Below are 17322 nucleotides of genomic sequence, written 5' to 3'. Positions count from 1 at the left end.
TTGCGAGGAAGCTGGCTGTACAGCCAGTGCTGCCAAAAGCCACATGTGAAGGAGTGATGTGCGAGAAGTGCACCTGAGTGCATTTGTATTTCACAAATCCTTTAGACACTTCTGAACCGATGGCAGATCCTGCTCTGACTCCTGCAGGTAGTGAAAAGCCATGACATGTATGGCAAATGTGGGACAATCAAGATGTAAGGGTTTATTTGTGTGTATAAGCTCACAGCAGGGGTGGCTGTGTGAGCTGCATAACTATAATACCATGTCATTGCAATCTTTAATCTTTCTCTGACAAGCTCTTGGATGTGGAAACAGCCTGAGAGAAAAAGTTGTGCAATTAGATTGTATGCATAGTCTTTCACACTTGTCTACCTCCTCTTATTCTTCTGGGGATTACATTTCAGTACAAGTAACTGTGGTGTTCTTTTTCCTAATGAAATGCTGCTTTTTTTTTTTTTTTACCATTTTGAACTTGTAGGAGGGTTAATGGGGCTTCACTGAAAATGCCCAACGGGGTACATGGCCTTTAAGTAACATAGATGCATTTTATCTCCGAATATGGCACATGCTAAACATTCTTCGGTTGAGTTAGTCTTTGAAGAAAAGATTTCCCGGATACTGAAGATCAAATGGAGGATAACAGCTGCTTGGGATAATTAGTGCTAGGAATAGACTGATTTATGGAGCATCAGGCAGGGCTAGCAGCTATGTTTCTGCAGCTTCGTGAGATAAGCTTGACATTTAAAAACAAGATGCTAGAAGACTGGGCTGTGAACTTAGCCTGTTTGGATCAATAGTCCTGCTTATAATTCTATGCTGGAGCAGCTCTGGAGGAAGAGTTAAACGAGAACCTCAGATTTTAAAATGGTTTTCTCCTTGAAGCTGTTAATAACCTGAATTTGACTTACTGAGCAGTAAATGAGTGCTCCTCACATACCCTTGAAATTTGCCGAGGAAGTCAAGTCCATGTTCCATCTCCACGTTACATCATCTTACTAGAACACTTCTAAAAAGAAGGTGACACAAACCTATCATTTATATCTCTTTCTTAGTAAAAATTGGAAACCTTTTGCTATGTTTTGCCAGCAATGAAACAGCTTCTAAATTTAGTTCCCTATAAATTATAGTTACCACCCTTAAATCACAGCAACCTGGTACTGATCAATATGTTTTCCCTGCCATCCATACAATACATATGGCCAAAATACAGAGCATCAACTGTTTTTGGTTCTTGGGTTGGATTGGGCATCATTGATAGCTAACAGTTTAATGTGGGGTTTTGGGGTTTTTTTTGGGGGGGGGTTCAGTATGATACTGCTAATTTCTTATCTCATCCAATGGTCGTTGACAGCAATAGCTATTGGGCCTTAGATTCTGAAGGAAAAATAGTTATCCAGTGAGACTAAAGGAAGTCAGAATGGGGAGGTAATCAATGTGCATAGCTGATCTTTTTTAAAAAAGAATACTAATTTAAGGAATTAAATATTACTAATATTTATAGTAATGCCTAGAGAGGCCCAGTGAAGTCAGGAACCTAAAGAGCTGGTCACTGGACAAACACATGGTACAAGGCTCTCTGAAAAACAAACTTTTAATGAGGCAAGACTACTTGAAGGCTGGTAGAAGCAGCACATGTTCAGAGGACTGAAGTGAGTTGTCCCAAGCTACGCAGTAGTAAATAAACAATCGGAGCTTTGCTGTTACCAAAACCCATGCTTGTGTGGTGGTGTACCTGTTGAAAATCAATTTTAATGGCTCAGGGCTTCACTACTAAATGAGCCTTTGATTAATCCTAAACACGTTCAGTTCAATAAACTTGTCCTGTTAGAGTGGGTTATGAACTTAAATTTTGTCATTTAACTGTTGAGTAAAAAAGCTTGGAGTAGTAATGTTGTCGTGACTGATACCTATTTTCTCCTCTTCATCTTACTCACGAACTTCAGCATAAAAACTGTCTCTGTGTCAAACTTGCTTAAATGACTAACGTACGTACTTTTTTTCAGGAAGGGGAGGTGGTAGTTTGAGCTTCGTTTGCTTTGTTAGCTGCTTCCTTTTCCAACACTTGCAGAATGTGCTCTGTGAAGCTATGGCCCACATGGGAGATGAAGGGAATTGTGTGGTCTGGAGGACTTGGGGTTGCAGTAGCTTCTCGTACATGCAAAACTTCATGGGGAAGTTTCCGTTTCTTGACAGAACTAGTGGCATCTGCAAATGGGAACCAATGTATAAGTGATCAAAGAACTGGAGTGGTGGTGGAGGACTTCTGTATTGACTGATCAAGATGTGTGGTTCCAAGAGCAATATGGGGCTTATATGAGCTTCTCTTGGAGTGAACCCCATTCCCCTCCCCAACCCTAGAAAGGGTTTTGTTTCCATTCCTGTGTAACAGAGCTCTGTCCGCAGAGGCCATGCCTACTGGGAGAGGGAGGATCCGTGCTGAAAGCAGGACTCTCGTATCCTTGGGCAGTGCAGGAACAACCTGTCTCTTTGCTACGTGTCTAATGAAAGCCTTGTACAGCCTGAGCTTAGTCTTTGATGGATGTCCTTAGCATTACTGCAAATAAGTACTAAACAACATATAAAAACTTTTATGTATAAACATGGTCCCATTTCCATAGTGCTTCCTGGCCCAAAGCAAAGGTGTTTGGTGTTTAGTCATTTTTCTAACTTTGGCAATTACTTTTTAGTCTAAGATCTTTGAAAGTGTTCTGTCTGTGGAAAAATCTTGTCTTGGGGACATAGGGTGGTTTTGCTTTCTTTAATTATGTTGGGGAGATTAATATCTTGCTGTTTCTGAAATAGCAGTTCAGACCAATGAAGCTGGCAATCCACATTGTAAAATTCAATTTCTATGCTAGGTGCTAAGCAAATAATCAGATTCTAATAAAGGAAGAGCAGCTCAGTTTTAGAGCTGGGAGACTGCAATCTGCTATGACCTCTGTTCTTCTGCAAATATTATCTTAAGCATGCCTACAAATCATACCTGTCAGAATTCTTTTTTCATATATTGCATTAGTTTTTCTGCTGACTTGGCAATTTGGTTTTTTTAAAATGACCATGTAGCATTTAAGCAGGATTCTGGGGTGTGAATACTGGCCAGGTCATGCATTTACTTCATATTGTTTAGCAAGGTTAGGGAACATTTCTTAATTTTTATAATCATGCTTTTCAGCAATATTTTTATGTAGGCCTCTTCAGCGATTTTTCTTCTTAATATGTTCCTTACCAAAAAATATTTTTAATTCTGTGCTTCAGTAGAGACAGTTAATTTCTCTGACAAAAAAAGGGCATTTGCTCTCTGAGACATCGTTTCAGTTCGTTACTTTGTATTTAATTTAAAAGGTCCTCTCTGTATATTTTATCGAGCATGTAAGCATTGCTATGACTTTTATTCCAGTTGTTAACTCTAGACTTCATGCTACTGGTTACTACAGCAGTTAAAATATATTTTTACTTTCACAGTCCTTGCATGACATGTCTTTTACCTTGCTCATGAGATGCAACTATCTGCTTAATGTAACTGTGTATGATCTGCTTTATTGTTATAGTCGGCACATGAAGGCAACAAGTAGAATAAATTGACTCCTTGCCCCCCGCCTTTCTTTTATTTTCTTCATCAGGACAATACAGATCACGGTGCTCCTCAAATGGCAACTATAATGTTAGAGTTTGTTTATACGGGTGAACCAAATTAGAAAAAAAAAAAAAGTAAGAAACTTGGATGCTGTTGTTGAATTCCACCCCCCCACCCCCCCAATTTCACAACATGAGAAGATCCATCCACATACTTATCTATCATTTTTCTCTGATTAAGAGCTTGTTGGAAGCACTTGGGACAGAGAAAGCTTCTGCAAACTCTTTTTTTGCTGGGTGTGCTTTTGTCCTTTTGGAAGACAACATATATATGTACAAAGAATTAAATGTAGCAGTGGACTTCAGCTTGCAATTAACACACATGTTTTAATGTTTGTACATAGGTGTTCACATGAGCGCTAGGTGCCTATGCTTCCCTTATGGTCATTGTAGATCTAGTCAATGCCTTGCTCTTATTGCTTTAATATCCAAAGCTCTTCACAACCTACTCTTCTCTGTTGTCACATCCTTGTCATTTCATACTCAGTATTCAAGGTTAGCTCATGCCTCCTACCTCCATCCCACACTTATTTTAAAACAAGCACCTTCTCAATTTCCCCCCATGTTGGTATTCCTTGTAGATGTTTAGCCATGTTGAACTTGAGTTGATTAAAACCTAATCCCTCAGCCCTCTTACTGACCTTATGCCTTCATGTGTGTCCCTTGGTACTCATCTTTGCCATGAAGCCTACAGAAACACAATAGTTGTTCTTATATTAAGACTACTGTCCACCATGCTTTCCAATATCATCTCCCTGTGCTCCTCCGTATGCTAATGTGTTTTCTTTTCTCTTGTTTCTTTCTTTTAAAGCAGGCAGTCTGTTTTTTGCTGTGCTTGTACAGCACCTACTGCAATAATGCTGCAGCCTAGAATTAGGATTTATGGGCACTGCAGTGAATACAAATAGCTTTAATAGAATATCAGGCGTACTTAGTTGTGCGAGTTTTTTGTTCTCTCTTACTGGCATAATAAGGGGAACTAACTTACTTCTGTCTTGTGATCAAGCAATATTATATTTAAGCCCCTTTTTGTTTCCTGCATGGATAGTTCCGAGTTAAATCTCTGCCTTGTCCTTTCAGTGCAGCCATCGAAGCCTATGTTAAGATAAAGGTTTCCACATCGCATGTTTTGTAATGTCAGAGTAGATTTTTTTTTTTTCCTTCGGAAATATTTGAGGTGCCTCTGATCTGTGGTGCATGATGTTTAAAAAACGTGAGTCGGTTTCTACTTTTCAGGAATTCTTTCAATTCTCTCCTGTTAAGCTCTGTGAACAGTCAATTCCCAGTGATGGGCCTGGAGTGAAATAGGCCACCCTTTGTACCCAGCCCATTGGCACTGGTTGCTGTGACTTGTGTGCTCAGTGTTGCTGAATTATCAGCAAATTTAATTCTTCTATCCCCAAAACCAGTTTGACCTAGAAGCTCCAGATGCTGCAGAATATTAGCTTTTTAATGGTGTGATAGTGAGAGTTGGTGACAGAGAGTTAATAATTTGTGATGTAAAGCATTTGAATATTAACGTATTCCTAGCTTTCAATGTGATTGTGTTGTAGAGAGAGGTTTAAGAAAAGCGTGTAGCTTACTGCTGAGTGGTTTTCTAAAGAACTCAGGAAAATAGGGGCTTCATGCTCTACTGGATTGAGTGTAGGTCTGGGAGACAGGTACATGCAGTTCTGCTGTTGCTAGCCTTAGCCCTGGTACTGTACAGATGTCAAGTCTTTCTACACCTCCCTCGTTCATGGAAATAGCTATGTATTTACAAATGGAGAGGGGTTATAGGCAGGTTCAAGGGAGTTACAGGCACGTCTGTACTTCTGTTTTAGCAACCTGTGATGCTTTTGAGGGCTTTCATATTCTCACCTACGTGATCCGATTGCATAAGCATCTTGTGCCATTCTAAGAACAACCTACAAATTGAGGGACTGCAGTCAGCCTTACTTGCACTGATTCACTGCCTACAAATGTGGTGCCTCCCTAGATGGGAAACTGGTCATCACAGCTCCACCCCATTGTGCTGTAAACTGCTAGAAACTGCTTTCACAACTGATTTACAGATGCCTTCATTACAGATGTATGATATTTCAAGTGTTTTCACTGATGCTGGAAACGTTTGGCATACTTCTCAGGGTGTATTGTATCTGCCAAAAGTTTCAAGAAGCAATATGATTATGAATATTATTCAACTTGTAAATACACTTACTAGGTGTAACTGTCCATCACTCCCAAAAGATAAATTACAACACACGTTTGTGGGCAGGTGATGTTGGGGTCAAGGAGACCTGGCTCTATTGAAGGCACCTTCTCTTTTCTCTTTTCTCATCAATCCTGTCCTAACATGTGTAGTACGGAAGGCAGGAGTGGATAGTGTGTATGGGAGGGAAGGGGGAGAATGACAAAAAAAAACCCTGAAGATCATAACAAAGAATCTTGAGTCTGAAGTTCTCTCTTGGCTGAATCTGATTGTGATAAGCTGAAGGATCGTGTAGTGTATATACAGTTGTGAGCTTCTTACAGGAATAATAGTCTTGTAGCTTAATTTGCTGTGGAAAGCTATACACTACACTAAGCAGTGCTATTTTAACGATGTTCTCTAGATTAGTGCTCAATAGATGCAGCTAAACAATGTGCAGGCAATATTCTCTTTCAGACATCTTGGCTATAAACAAAGCCCCATGGCCAGAGAGCACTCTCTAGTGAGAGAATTCCCCAGATCCTCTGTTTATCTTAAACCCTGCAAGAACAAGTGTACTGTTTTAGGGCTTCCTTCAAGAAGAGGTTGTGTTAAAGACTACTTACTGTGTTGTCATTTTTTGAAGGGGGAAGTAAGAAAGAAGGCTATGTGCCTGAAGTCTAAAGGAAGAGGAAGCATTGGACTAGAATTGAGCTTGTTTGGATTTGTTTCTCAGCTCTGCTGCACGCTTCCTGAGACTAATCATTTAAATCTTGATTCTCTGTTTCTGAAAATCATAGATGTTATTTCCTGTCCATTGTGTTGTTATATTTGTGCTGAATACCTTTGTAGGCAAGGATTGGCTCTGCTCTTTTTGTCTGTGATATCTAATATAGGACACAGTGAGGTCCTGACCTCTTTTGTGACATTTATGTACAAAGTGATACAAATGATGACTAATGCAATGGAAAAGTTTAAAATATTCATGCTGTGTTGATGAGACTGTGGTGTGTCAACACACTGCACCATTTTCCTGAGCGCTTCTTGTTGAAAGTGCGTAAAATGAACCTTCTCTAGGCACAAATACAGTAGAAAAGCTTCATTTTTGTGTTGGTTCTGGAACTATCCCTTGTCCAATAAAGACAACCCTGGATTACTTGTCTGAGAACAGAGACCAGCTTGGTGGCAGAACTGAATCTGTTAGTCCAAAATCATGTTTCTCCTGTGTAACACAGATCTGTCCACTCTTACCCATAGACTCCCTCCTCATGTGCTCATGCAACTGTGACTATGCGAAACAGTGCTACAGGCCCTGTGCTTGGTGGTGCGCACAATAGTTACAGCTAGCTGGTAGATCAGAGCATCTGCTCGCCTGCAGCGTCTGAGCTAGCAAGTCAGTAACAGAGCCTGTAGAGCAGTACTGGCAATGCGGGAGGTGATGCTCTACTTGCAGGCTGAGGTGGGAGGAGTGCTGGGCTGTGCCACCTTGCGGGCACCTGTGCCTCTTCGGTGTCAAAGACCCAACAAGCCAGAGGCCTCTTTTCAAGCTCTCAGAGGTGGCTCCATCTTGTGCGTTGGAGGAGTGTGAAACTCCAGGTGGGTCATGCTTGGTTTTAGGCTTTTAGGATCAAGCAGAAGGAAGTGGGGCTGGTTTTGGCGGAGGGGATGTTTAATAATAGAACACACGTAGAACTGGGTAGGATAGGAATTTTGTGCTCCGGTGGTCAAGATGGTTTAATGGGCTAAATGTATTTAAAATAGTTTTGCCTCCTGGGAGAATCTCAAACTGCCTTATCCTTTCTTCCTTCCAAAGTGGACATATTTCATTCCATGTGTTTTCTCTTATACACTACAATTTGAAAGTGAAATCTTTTGAAGCTCATGATGAACTAGAATGCACATCAGAACATGTGTTGGTACAGATTTAAAATGTCTTGATTTGCTAATTTCTGTAGAGCTGTTTGAAGCCAAGTAGTAATGGGGTTACATTTTCTGGTTACATTTTGTGGGCTCTTAAAGGTAGGATATGGAACTCTGGGGCTTAGCAGACAATGGCCCTATGATGTAGTCGATACAGTAGGCTTTGCCTTGTGGTTGCAATACGCTTTTTCCCCTCATCCTGTTGATATATATTTCTTTCTGATATTTGCTGTATCCGCAGCCGGTGTAGTGATGCTGCCTAAAAGTAATTTCTAAAATTCTTTGTGATGAAACATATTACAATATTATCATACAATATGTTTATTACAATATATTTTTTCATGGGTACATGTTGCTTTAAGTATTTTTGCTAACACAGGTGTCCAGAAGCGTGGCAAACAAGCTTTCTCCCCAAACTTTCACCATTTTACTGGATGTTGTGATGTGAATCAGAATTACAGGAGGTCTGTACACTTTTCTGTGAAATAAAGAGGAGGATGTGGAGTTCATGAAATAGTGACCCAACTGAAGATGTCTTACCATTTTTAGTCTTTTGATTACATTCAGTCTTCTTTGCACACATCAGAAGAGAACCAGTGAACTGTGCCTTCCAGTAATCCTGGGTTTGGGTGGTTAAAGCTCCATTCAAACAAATGTGTCCTCCTCTTTGAAAGCGAGATCGATCGGTCTGTGGCCCCATTTCTGCTGCTGTTCCCGTCACTGCCCCATCTGCTTGTGCTCATTCTCCCTGTCTAGCTGCCTTTATTTCACCTCATTGTCCCAGTGCAGACAGAAGCGGGCTGATGAACGGGGAGGTTTAAGGTAAACGGAGTTGGTTTCTGTATGTCAAAACCTGACAGTGATCATAGGATCGATCACCATAAAGCCGATTGTAACAATTGAGCAAGTTATACATGTGAACTAGTATTTCTTACGAAGTATGCTCTGGCCTTAAAAAGGCATGGTTAGCAGGTGGTGGTAAGACTGCAAAGAGATACCAAATGAGGAGGTAAAGTTTTTCAGAAAGTGACTCTGTTGTGTGGGAGGGAATAAATGAACTATGAGGGGGGGAAAGCGAAGCCTCAGGTTGATTATTACAAAATATCTGGAGCTGAAATATTTGGGCTAGCAAAAATGCTTTGATTTTATTTTTATTTTTATTTTTTCAAATCCTTTCTGAGCGTCATCTGTCTTGTCAGTAATTGCAGGTGAGGACTTGTGGACATGGTCAGACCTCTCTGCGCTGGTGGATCAAATTAGATTCATGATGGCTGGTGACATCTTTGAGTTCAAATTTGTTGCGTTTTTACCAGCTTGGAACTATGGTGATTTGTCTGAAACTTCCCCGTTGCTGAAGACTATTTACAGCTTAACAGTGGTGAATACGGCAAATTTATGCAAGCTGCTGACATGCAGTGTCATGCTTAGATGTCTGCAAGTCCAGGGAGTGTTGCAGAACACGTCTTGCCACAGGCAAATTGGAGGCTTTGCCTGATCAGTGGTTAAAACCCAATGCCATCCACTTTTTTAGAAGCTAGGTTCTTGCCCTTAAGATATGTATATGTATGCTTAATGGGAGGCTTATCCGTGTCTCTAAAATCCATTTGTGCTAATGATCCAGTGAGTCATCAAGCGCATTAGTATGGCTTGGCTGCTTCATTTTGTCTCCAGAAGTTCACTTTTGCATTTTTTTCTTAAGAGTAATGTTGCGCTAATTGGCTGGCATGCGGGAAAGCTCCTTAATGGTATGCTGGTCCTTGGAAGTAGCCATGTCCCAAACCACAGAATGATTGTCCTGATTGTTTCCAGTTTTCTTATAGAGTGACAAGATGACAAGTAGGAGAAATAGCAATAATGAGGACACCAAATTCTCACTTCAAGAGCTGGTTATCCTCATCAGTTAAAGTGATGTCTTAGAGCTGATTTCTAATTGTTTAAAAATTGAAGGTAACATATGATTATGTTCAATTTAGTGGGATGACTGATTCTCACTGTATGGATAATGAGTGGTTCCTGAAACTTTGGCTATGGCTCCTGAGACTCTAGGCAATGGCATGTGGTGTTGGGTTAGCCAGTCTTGAAATGACCCAAGAACAATGCGGTGCTATTTGTGTATGGTGCTCAAGGAAGAGGAGAATAATATTAGAGAGATGACATGGTTATTTCTGTATTTAAATGTTTCTGTTACAGTCCCATTGGTACAATCTGTACACCTAGGGAGATTAATTCATTTCAAATTTGATGCTTTAACCACTAAATCATCATCTCCAGCTGGCACTGAAATAAAGTGATTTGCATCATCTACATCAGCAGGGAAGTGTCACCTTTGTTAAAAAAAGAACCACCGACACACAGACTTAATTATCTATTCATAGTGCAAGCTAGCAGCTCAAATGTAGTGACTTTTCTCCAAAACCGAAGAGGCATGATCAAAATCACACTTCTCTGAAAACTTAACAGTAACTTCTAAAGATAGCAATAACTGATCTTAAAAAAAGGCTTGCTTCTGTGTTTTATATTGTGTATCTTTTATATAATTGGCTTCACTGCTTATGTGTTGCCAGTTTTCTCCTATCTTTGTAATGTGGCTGAGAAAAACATCCTTTTAATAAAGGAGCAAATTGTTGTTTCAAAGCTACAGGTGTTGGCAGGTAGACTCAGACTTCTGGTAGCTTAGTCTTTGAGCCTGACTAATGTGGTGTGATAAATCTGCTCTCCTTCCACAGAAACGCTGAGTGGTTTAGATCGTAAAAGCTATCATTATTTCCAAATACTTTTCCTTCTTGTCAGTCAAACCACTAGTTTGAAATTCTGTATCAAACCCTTTTAAGATGCTGTTAGGTCAAATAGCACTGGAAAATGCATCTAATAAAATGCTGTTGAATAGCTTCTTTTAACTATTTAGTGCATGGCACGTCATTAGTAATAAGTGCAGTTGCAGTTTAGATTCATAGAAAAGGCTGTTATTTTAGTTGAGGATGTTCAAAGTCTCTGTGCTGGAGAGTCAGAAACACAGAAACCGTGCAGCCCACTTGCTCTTGCTGCTGCTGGGGCTGTCCCTGAGCAGCTCTGGCCACAGGACCTGACCCCAGCCCACTCTAGCATTGAAGTGCTGTAACATTCTTCGCTCTCCCCTTGCTCCATGGTCCAGTAGTGCTTGTGGGACTCCTTCCCAGGACAGCTTTCTGAAAGGGGCAGCAGGACTATCTATACATGTCCAGCTGTAGGCCAGAATCCCACGTGAGAAGTCTCTTTGCTGCATGTTTAGCTCATTTCATTCTCGGCAGAAATTTCAGTATTGCACCCTCTTAACAGGCATCAAGTGAGATGCGTCAGTATTGCATGTGTTGGGTGATCTCTGTGCAGCCTGGGGGCTGTGCTGCTGTCCTGGAGCCCTTTGCCACCGCTGAGCCGCACTACTTCTGCCCGGGCTCCCTTTATTTCTAACCAGAGCTCCTGCTCCCCTTCGCCTGCTGCATCCCAGGTGGTGCTGGAGGAGGAGGAGGAGAGGCTGCTGGTTTATTCAGGCAGTGATGCTAGGATTGTGGGCGGGAGCAACTCCTTTTTTCTTTTTTTTTTTTTTTTCCTCCTCTCTTTTCTCCCCCCCCCCCCCCTTTTTTTTTTTCATTTCTCCTCTCCTTGTCCTCCCTCTTCTCTCCCGCACTTCGACTTTGCTGTCTCTGCAGTGCAGATCCCCGCTAGCCAGGAGAGCCGCTGCCGCGCAGCCCGGCCGGGGGCACCCCGCCCGGCCATGCCCCCCGCCCCGCCGCCCTAGGGCGAGCTTTCGGGTACTGCTGGCAGCGAGCGCCCGGCGGGGCGGCGGGCCGGGGCTGCCATGCGGCAGGACAGGCTGACGGGCTCGCTGCGGCGCGGGGGGCGATGCCTGAAGCGGCAGAGCTCGGGCGGCGGCGTGGGCACCATCCTCAGCAACGTCCTCAAGAAGCGCAGCTGCATCTCCCGGACGGCGCCGCGCCTGCTCTGCACCTTGGAGCCAGGTAACCCGCTCCCCCCCCGGCTGGGCGGCGAGGTGGCGGCTGCAATCCCGTAAGCGGCTTAGCGGGGAGCGGGGGAGCGACCGGGGCCCGGGCCGCCCCCTCCCCGCGGGGGTGGCTCGGCGAGGAGGACGCGGCCCCGGAGGGCGATGAGGGCCGCGGGTAGGCGCGGCGGGGGTCGGAGGGGCTGCGCCCCGGGGGCGGCGGCCGGCACCGACCCGAGGCAAATGGCCGCGCTTCGTCGGCCGGCGCTGCGGCGCGGGCAGCCTCGGTGGGGCCCGGCCTGCGTGAGGCGCCGTGGTCGCGGCCTGAGGCGCGGCGGGGCGTACGGAGCGCGGCGGCCGAGGCGGCGAGGGTCCCGCCCGGGCTGGGCCGGCGTCGCGGGGGTGGGCTGGCGAGCGGGGCCTGCGAGGTCGCCTCGGGCTGGCGAGCGGGCGGAGGCACCAGCGGCGGGGGCGAGGCTGCCCCGGCGGGGAGCCAGGCCGGCTCCAGGCGGGAGGCCGGAGGCGTCCGCGGGCCCTGCGGGGAGGCAGCGCGCTGCCCTCTTCAGCGGGGGGTTCCTCCTGCTTTCCCCACCCGGCGGATCCCGGCTGCGCTCTTTAGCTCTCCCGTCTCCTTTCCCCGCTCCTCCCGCCCGGCGTCGCCGCCTCGCAGCGCTTTTGTGCCGTTTGGCTGTGCCCGGTCCCTGCTGTCTCCCTCCCCTCCCCTCTCCCCTCGGGCCGCGGCGCCGCTGCTTTCCGCCAGCCTCTCCCCGTCACCCCCCGCATGGCCGAGCCGCCGGGGCCCTGCGGTCTCCCCTCGGCCCCACCAGACCTTTCCCGCGAAACCTGCTAACTCTTGACTTGCTGGAGACCCCTCCTCCCGCCCAGCCTTTGTCTGCGGTAGGGTGTTGTCTAAATTCGCAACCATGCCTTTCCTACGAGGGAAGGCATCGGCTCTGCGGCTATTTTTTTCTGGATCCTGCTTCAGCACCAAAGTCTTTTAAGGACCTGGTGGTCAGCCAACAACGTGTGTTTGCTCCAGGGAGGTGGGCTCTCAGCAGAAGCACTGATGGGTGATCATTACTGAATGCTAGATTCTAGTTGCCTGCCATCAAAATTTTGGATAATTTGGGTTTTTTTATGAAGTATTGGAAATTTAAATTCAATTTACAATGTTAGAACTGTCACTTGCAGCTGAAATGTTGTTGATCTGTTGCCTAATCCTAGGCATTTACAAAACATGCAAGCCTGAGGTCTGCTGAAACGTAGAGTGCATAGAAATCTGTAAGATTCAGTTTCCCATTGTACTAGCTGTCTGTGCATCAAGCACACAATGCTGACTGCTTCTGTGTTTGACGTGAGTTTCGGATGCTATTATTAATAAGGTCTCAGATATATTCTGGTATAGGTTTATGGGGTTGCTGTTATCAAGGAGATTTCCTGACTTGTAATTCTCACAGACCCCGCTCCTACAGTAGTCTTCTAGTATCCCAGGTACTGATGTTATCTGAATAATGACATTCTTTTACTTGCACTCCCACAAAGACCAGGGGAGACGATTGGAGGTGTAACCACGAATGCCATAGTCTTAAAGCTAGGAAATCCCACTGGGTTGGGGTTTCCATATTGTTCATATGTAAGTAAATACAATAAGGTCATTCAGGATGTATGCTTTCATAGAGTAATAGAGACAAGGCACCTAATGAGCCCTTAAAAAATAAGCTGAATGAAGTTTCCTTCAGATTTTCTTAGTGTCTGTATCAGCTGTCTGTTTGTATTGAGAAGTTTCTGTAGACTGTGGATTTTCGATGCCCTTTGATACATCCCAGTGAGCTCTGGCTCCTGACAAAAGTGATTTCATGCAGAGTTACTGAGAATGTTACTTTTATTTCTCATTTTGCAGATGAAAACCTACATTTAGAGATAAATTACAAAGCAAGGCTAAGAATCTTCCTGAAACAACAAGCAACAATAAGGTGGTAGTTTACGTTGCCACTTTTTTCCCCAAGTTTGGACTCCCACTGCACACAAAGCTGCTTTAGGCCTTTTTCCTCGTTCGTTTTCGATAAAATATTTATTGACCTTCCATGGGAGAGGTTTCAACAGCTGCTTTTAAGTACAGCCAAGAACCTACCATGATGTGCTTTCTAAGTTTGAAGCTATGGCTTTATAGCTCACCTATGTGCATCAGAACAGATCATCTTCCTATGTTTTTTTTCTGGTTTAGTATTTCTGAAAGAAATCCCAGACTTTGCCCCATCCTTTTGTTTAATGTTGCTGAGGAGTGGGGATTTGATTCCTTCACCCAGGTACTTGGCTGACCACAATGTTTTTCTCCCCTCTTGTGCCTCTTTATGTGGTCCTGTGCTACGTTTTGGTCATGCAGTGGAAGACTGCTAGGGTTTGGGAATCCTAGGGGTATAATCTTCCCTCTTACAGCCTTTTGTTGTCAGGAGTTGTTGTGTATTTTACATGGAAAAGCTAACGGGACTGGGTTATGTGTGGTTTCAGGTTTCTTTTTTTTTCTTCTCTTTTTAAAATAGCTTTTCTGCAGTGGCTTTTGATGACCTGGTTGCAAGGGCATTGAACAGGCCTTATTTTGGCATTCCCCTACCCTTCAGAAATTTGACTGGTCCCAAACTTATGTACCTTTGTGTGTGCTTGTATTTGTGGAGCTAATAATTCATATGTGTTCCGAACACATTGCCGCTTACATGAGTTAATATGCTTTTTAGGTGTGAAGCATCAGTTGAAGGTCTATGAACTGGAGGTGATACTTAATATGTCAAATGACACTATAGCCTGGCTGGCTTGATGTAAAAGGGCTGAGTTGTACTGACAGCGCTTACAGTCCCTGAGAGTAGAAACTATTGCTGTGTATATGGTACATTTCTGCCAGGCTCTCCATGCGGAGGAGCTGGGAAGAAAAGTTCTGATAAGGCCCCAAGGGGTCTTTTCTGCAAAGAGCATGTGTTTACGTAATGGAGAGGAATGTGGCTCAGAGATGGAGGATTGACAAAAAAGGGAAAATCCAGTGAAAATGGGTGCAGAAGGTCTGTGGTAGGGTTGGATGGGTGTGGGGTACTGAGGGGGGGAAGAAGCTATCGGGAAATCTAAGTAAGTTTGTGGGGAGAAGGCAACTGAATGCAGAATTAAAGGGAGTTGCTGGTAAGATGTAGCAGACGATGGAAGTGTAAGGGAGAAAAGACTGTATGTGGAAGAAGGCCCTGGGGAAAGGCTGGTCATGATCCAGGCAAAAGTGGACAGGATGAAAATGACAGGACTGAGTGCAAAAAAAAAAAAAGTAGTATGTGCAGGGGTGGGAGATTTGTTAGGAAAAGCGGAATGATGGAGATAGGAAGGTTTGGGAAACCAAGAGGGGCTGGAATAGGGATAGGCATTAATTTCCTTGAAGCTCTGAAGTCCAAGGACAAATTCGGTGAAGAGTGCAGAAACTGCACATAGCAAGATAGTTCTTGTGCCAGAAATAAGTAACAGGCAATGAGATGCTGCTCCCAGCTTGCTGGTGGCCTTCCTGCAGGTGCCCCGCGAAGTTCCTGGGTGGGTATAGCCTTTCCTTGTTCTGTCCGTACTGTTTGTGTTGCAGCTTTTTTTTACTTGCTTACTTGCTCTATTTTTATTGAATGAGGCTGTAATTTTTTTGGTCATTCCCCATGGCTCTTCCCCTCCCCTGTGACAAAACCATCACATAATTTGATTTTGGGAATATTTCTAACTGGGAACAAATAAAGGAACACAGGGTCCATGGCTTCTACAAGAGGTTACAGTGCATGGCCTGACAGAGAGGTTCCTTGCCATACTGAAGAGAGCGTGCCATGTAGTGTGGTGTTACCACATGATGTTATTCTAATTTCTAGTAATTTTCACACTTGTCTTAATTGTCTGCCATGATTTAATAAACTTTTGTAGATGGAGGTTCAAGGGTATTGTGGTTTAACCCCAGCCAGCAACTAAGCACCACGCAGCCAGTCACTCACTCCCCCCACCCAGTGGGATGGGGGAGAGAATAGAAAAAAAAATCCCAAAACTCGTGGGCTGAGATAAAGACAGTTTAATAGGACAGAAAGGAAGAAAAATAATAATAATGATAATAATAATATGACAATAATAATACTAAAAAAATTAAAATATACCAAACAAGTGATGGACAATGCAGTTGCTCACCACTCGCTGACGAATGCCCAGTTAGCTCCTGAGCAGTGATCCGCCCCTCCCGGCCAACTCCCCCCAGTTTATATACTGGGCATGATGTTATATGGTATGGAATATTCCTTTGGCCAGTTTGGGTCAGCTGTCCTGGCTGTGTCCCCTCCCAGCTTCTTGTGCCCCTCCAGCCTTCTTGCTGGCTGGGCAAGAGAAGCTGAAAAATCCTTGACTTAGTATAAACACTACTTAGCAACAACTAAGAACATCAGTGTGTTGTCGACATTCTTTTCCTACTAAATCCAAACCACTGCACTATACCAGCTACTAGGAAGAAAATTAACTCTATCCCAGCCGAAACCAGGACAAAGGGTCTCATTTCAGTCTCATTTAATCAAGAGAGACAGCTAGCTGGGCCCCTGTGTGAGCTCACTGATCATGATGTTCATGTAAATGATAGGTACATTTTGCCTTACTCTGAGGTTATATTTTACTGTGCTTGATCTTTTGCAGGCTTAGCTGTCTTTCTTGCATCTTTCTTAGAAAGCTTATAAGACAAAGAGAAGTTGTTACTGGGATCTTTTAAGTCTTAGAAAATTGTGAGGTGATTAATATTTGGCTGCTGAGTTGGAAATGAATACGTGATTATTTTGGAAGGCTATTGCTTCTTTGCTATAAGGCAGTGTTAGATAATATGTCAATATCTGTTATCTTAACAAAAGGACTTCTTGGTCATGATATCTTTTTGTATGTATTAGGGTTTTCCAGTACTTACCACTAGATTGCTTGGGAATAAGACTCACTTTTTTGCATTTACAGCAAATGTGATACAATTTCATCTTAGTAGGTTACTGGCATTGTTACATTGCTTTGAATTATTATGAAGAGATTTATCTATTAGGAGTCCCTGCTGAGTGACGTGGAGTTATGGGGAAGAATACTAATAAACAGTTACTTCCAGGAATAACTGTTAATCCTTTAATGTTTTTCAAGAGATTTCTATTATGGTTTGAAGCTTTTATTTTTCTAGATCTGACAAGCATGTCTTTTAAATCTGAAGCAGGGAAATGAAAGCACCGATCCCCAGGTCTCAGTGATGCAATTCTAAAATGCTAAAATTCTAAACAATACTGTGTTTTGTGTGAATTTTCTTTCTTTCTCTTCCCTCTCCCCTCACCAAAGGGCGGGGGGGGAAGCCTTGAAGGAGAAGGTTTTGATATTTATCAGGCAGTAAGGCTTTTAAATTACTTATCACCACTTCAGTATGTGAATGCTGAAAGGCATTTTACATTCCATAACTAGCAAATGCCACTACAGTCTGGGTTTCTGTCAGACTCGCAGGCTTAGTCCTCCAAAGCACTGAGTATTACTGGTGAGTTGATTAGCATGGATTTTGTATACTTAAAACCTTGCAGGATTAAAACCTGTTTCTTTTAATATATATATGGCTGTTAAAATATAT

At 43.6% G+C, this 17322-nt stretch overlaps 1 protein-coding gene across 4 annotated transcripts in view; it reads left to right on the top strand.

The window, feature by feature from the left end:
- TBC1D30 (TBC1 domain family member 30) overlaps positions 1-17322 on the top strand; it is a 57979-nt gene that overhangs the window by 15474 nt on the left and 25183 nt on the right. For 2 of the 4 annotated variants that reach the window (XM_050902755.1, XM_050902747.1), the window contains exon 1: positions 11559-11718. The exons of the other annotated variants lie outside the window; for them this stretch is intronic. In XM_050902755.1, coding sequence (XP_050758712.1) covers positions 11559-11718 — 160 coding nt within the window. Of the gene's footprint in view, positions 1-11558; positions 11719-17322 lie in introns of those variants that run through there. 4 annotated transcript variants of the gene reach the window in all.

Source organism: Gymnogyps californianus, chromosome 1 (assembly GCF_018139145.2).
Source record: "Gymnogyps californianus isolate 813 chromosome 1, ASM1813914v2, whole genome shotgun sequence".
NCBI lineage: Eukaryota > Metazoa > Chordata > Aves > Accipitriformes > Cathartidae > Gymnogyps > Gymnogyps californianus.
The sequence above is the reverse complement of the archived record's forward strand: the minus strand, read 5'-3'. Positions and strand labels throughout refer to the sequence as shown.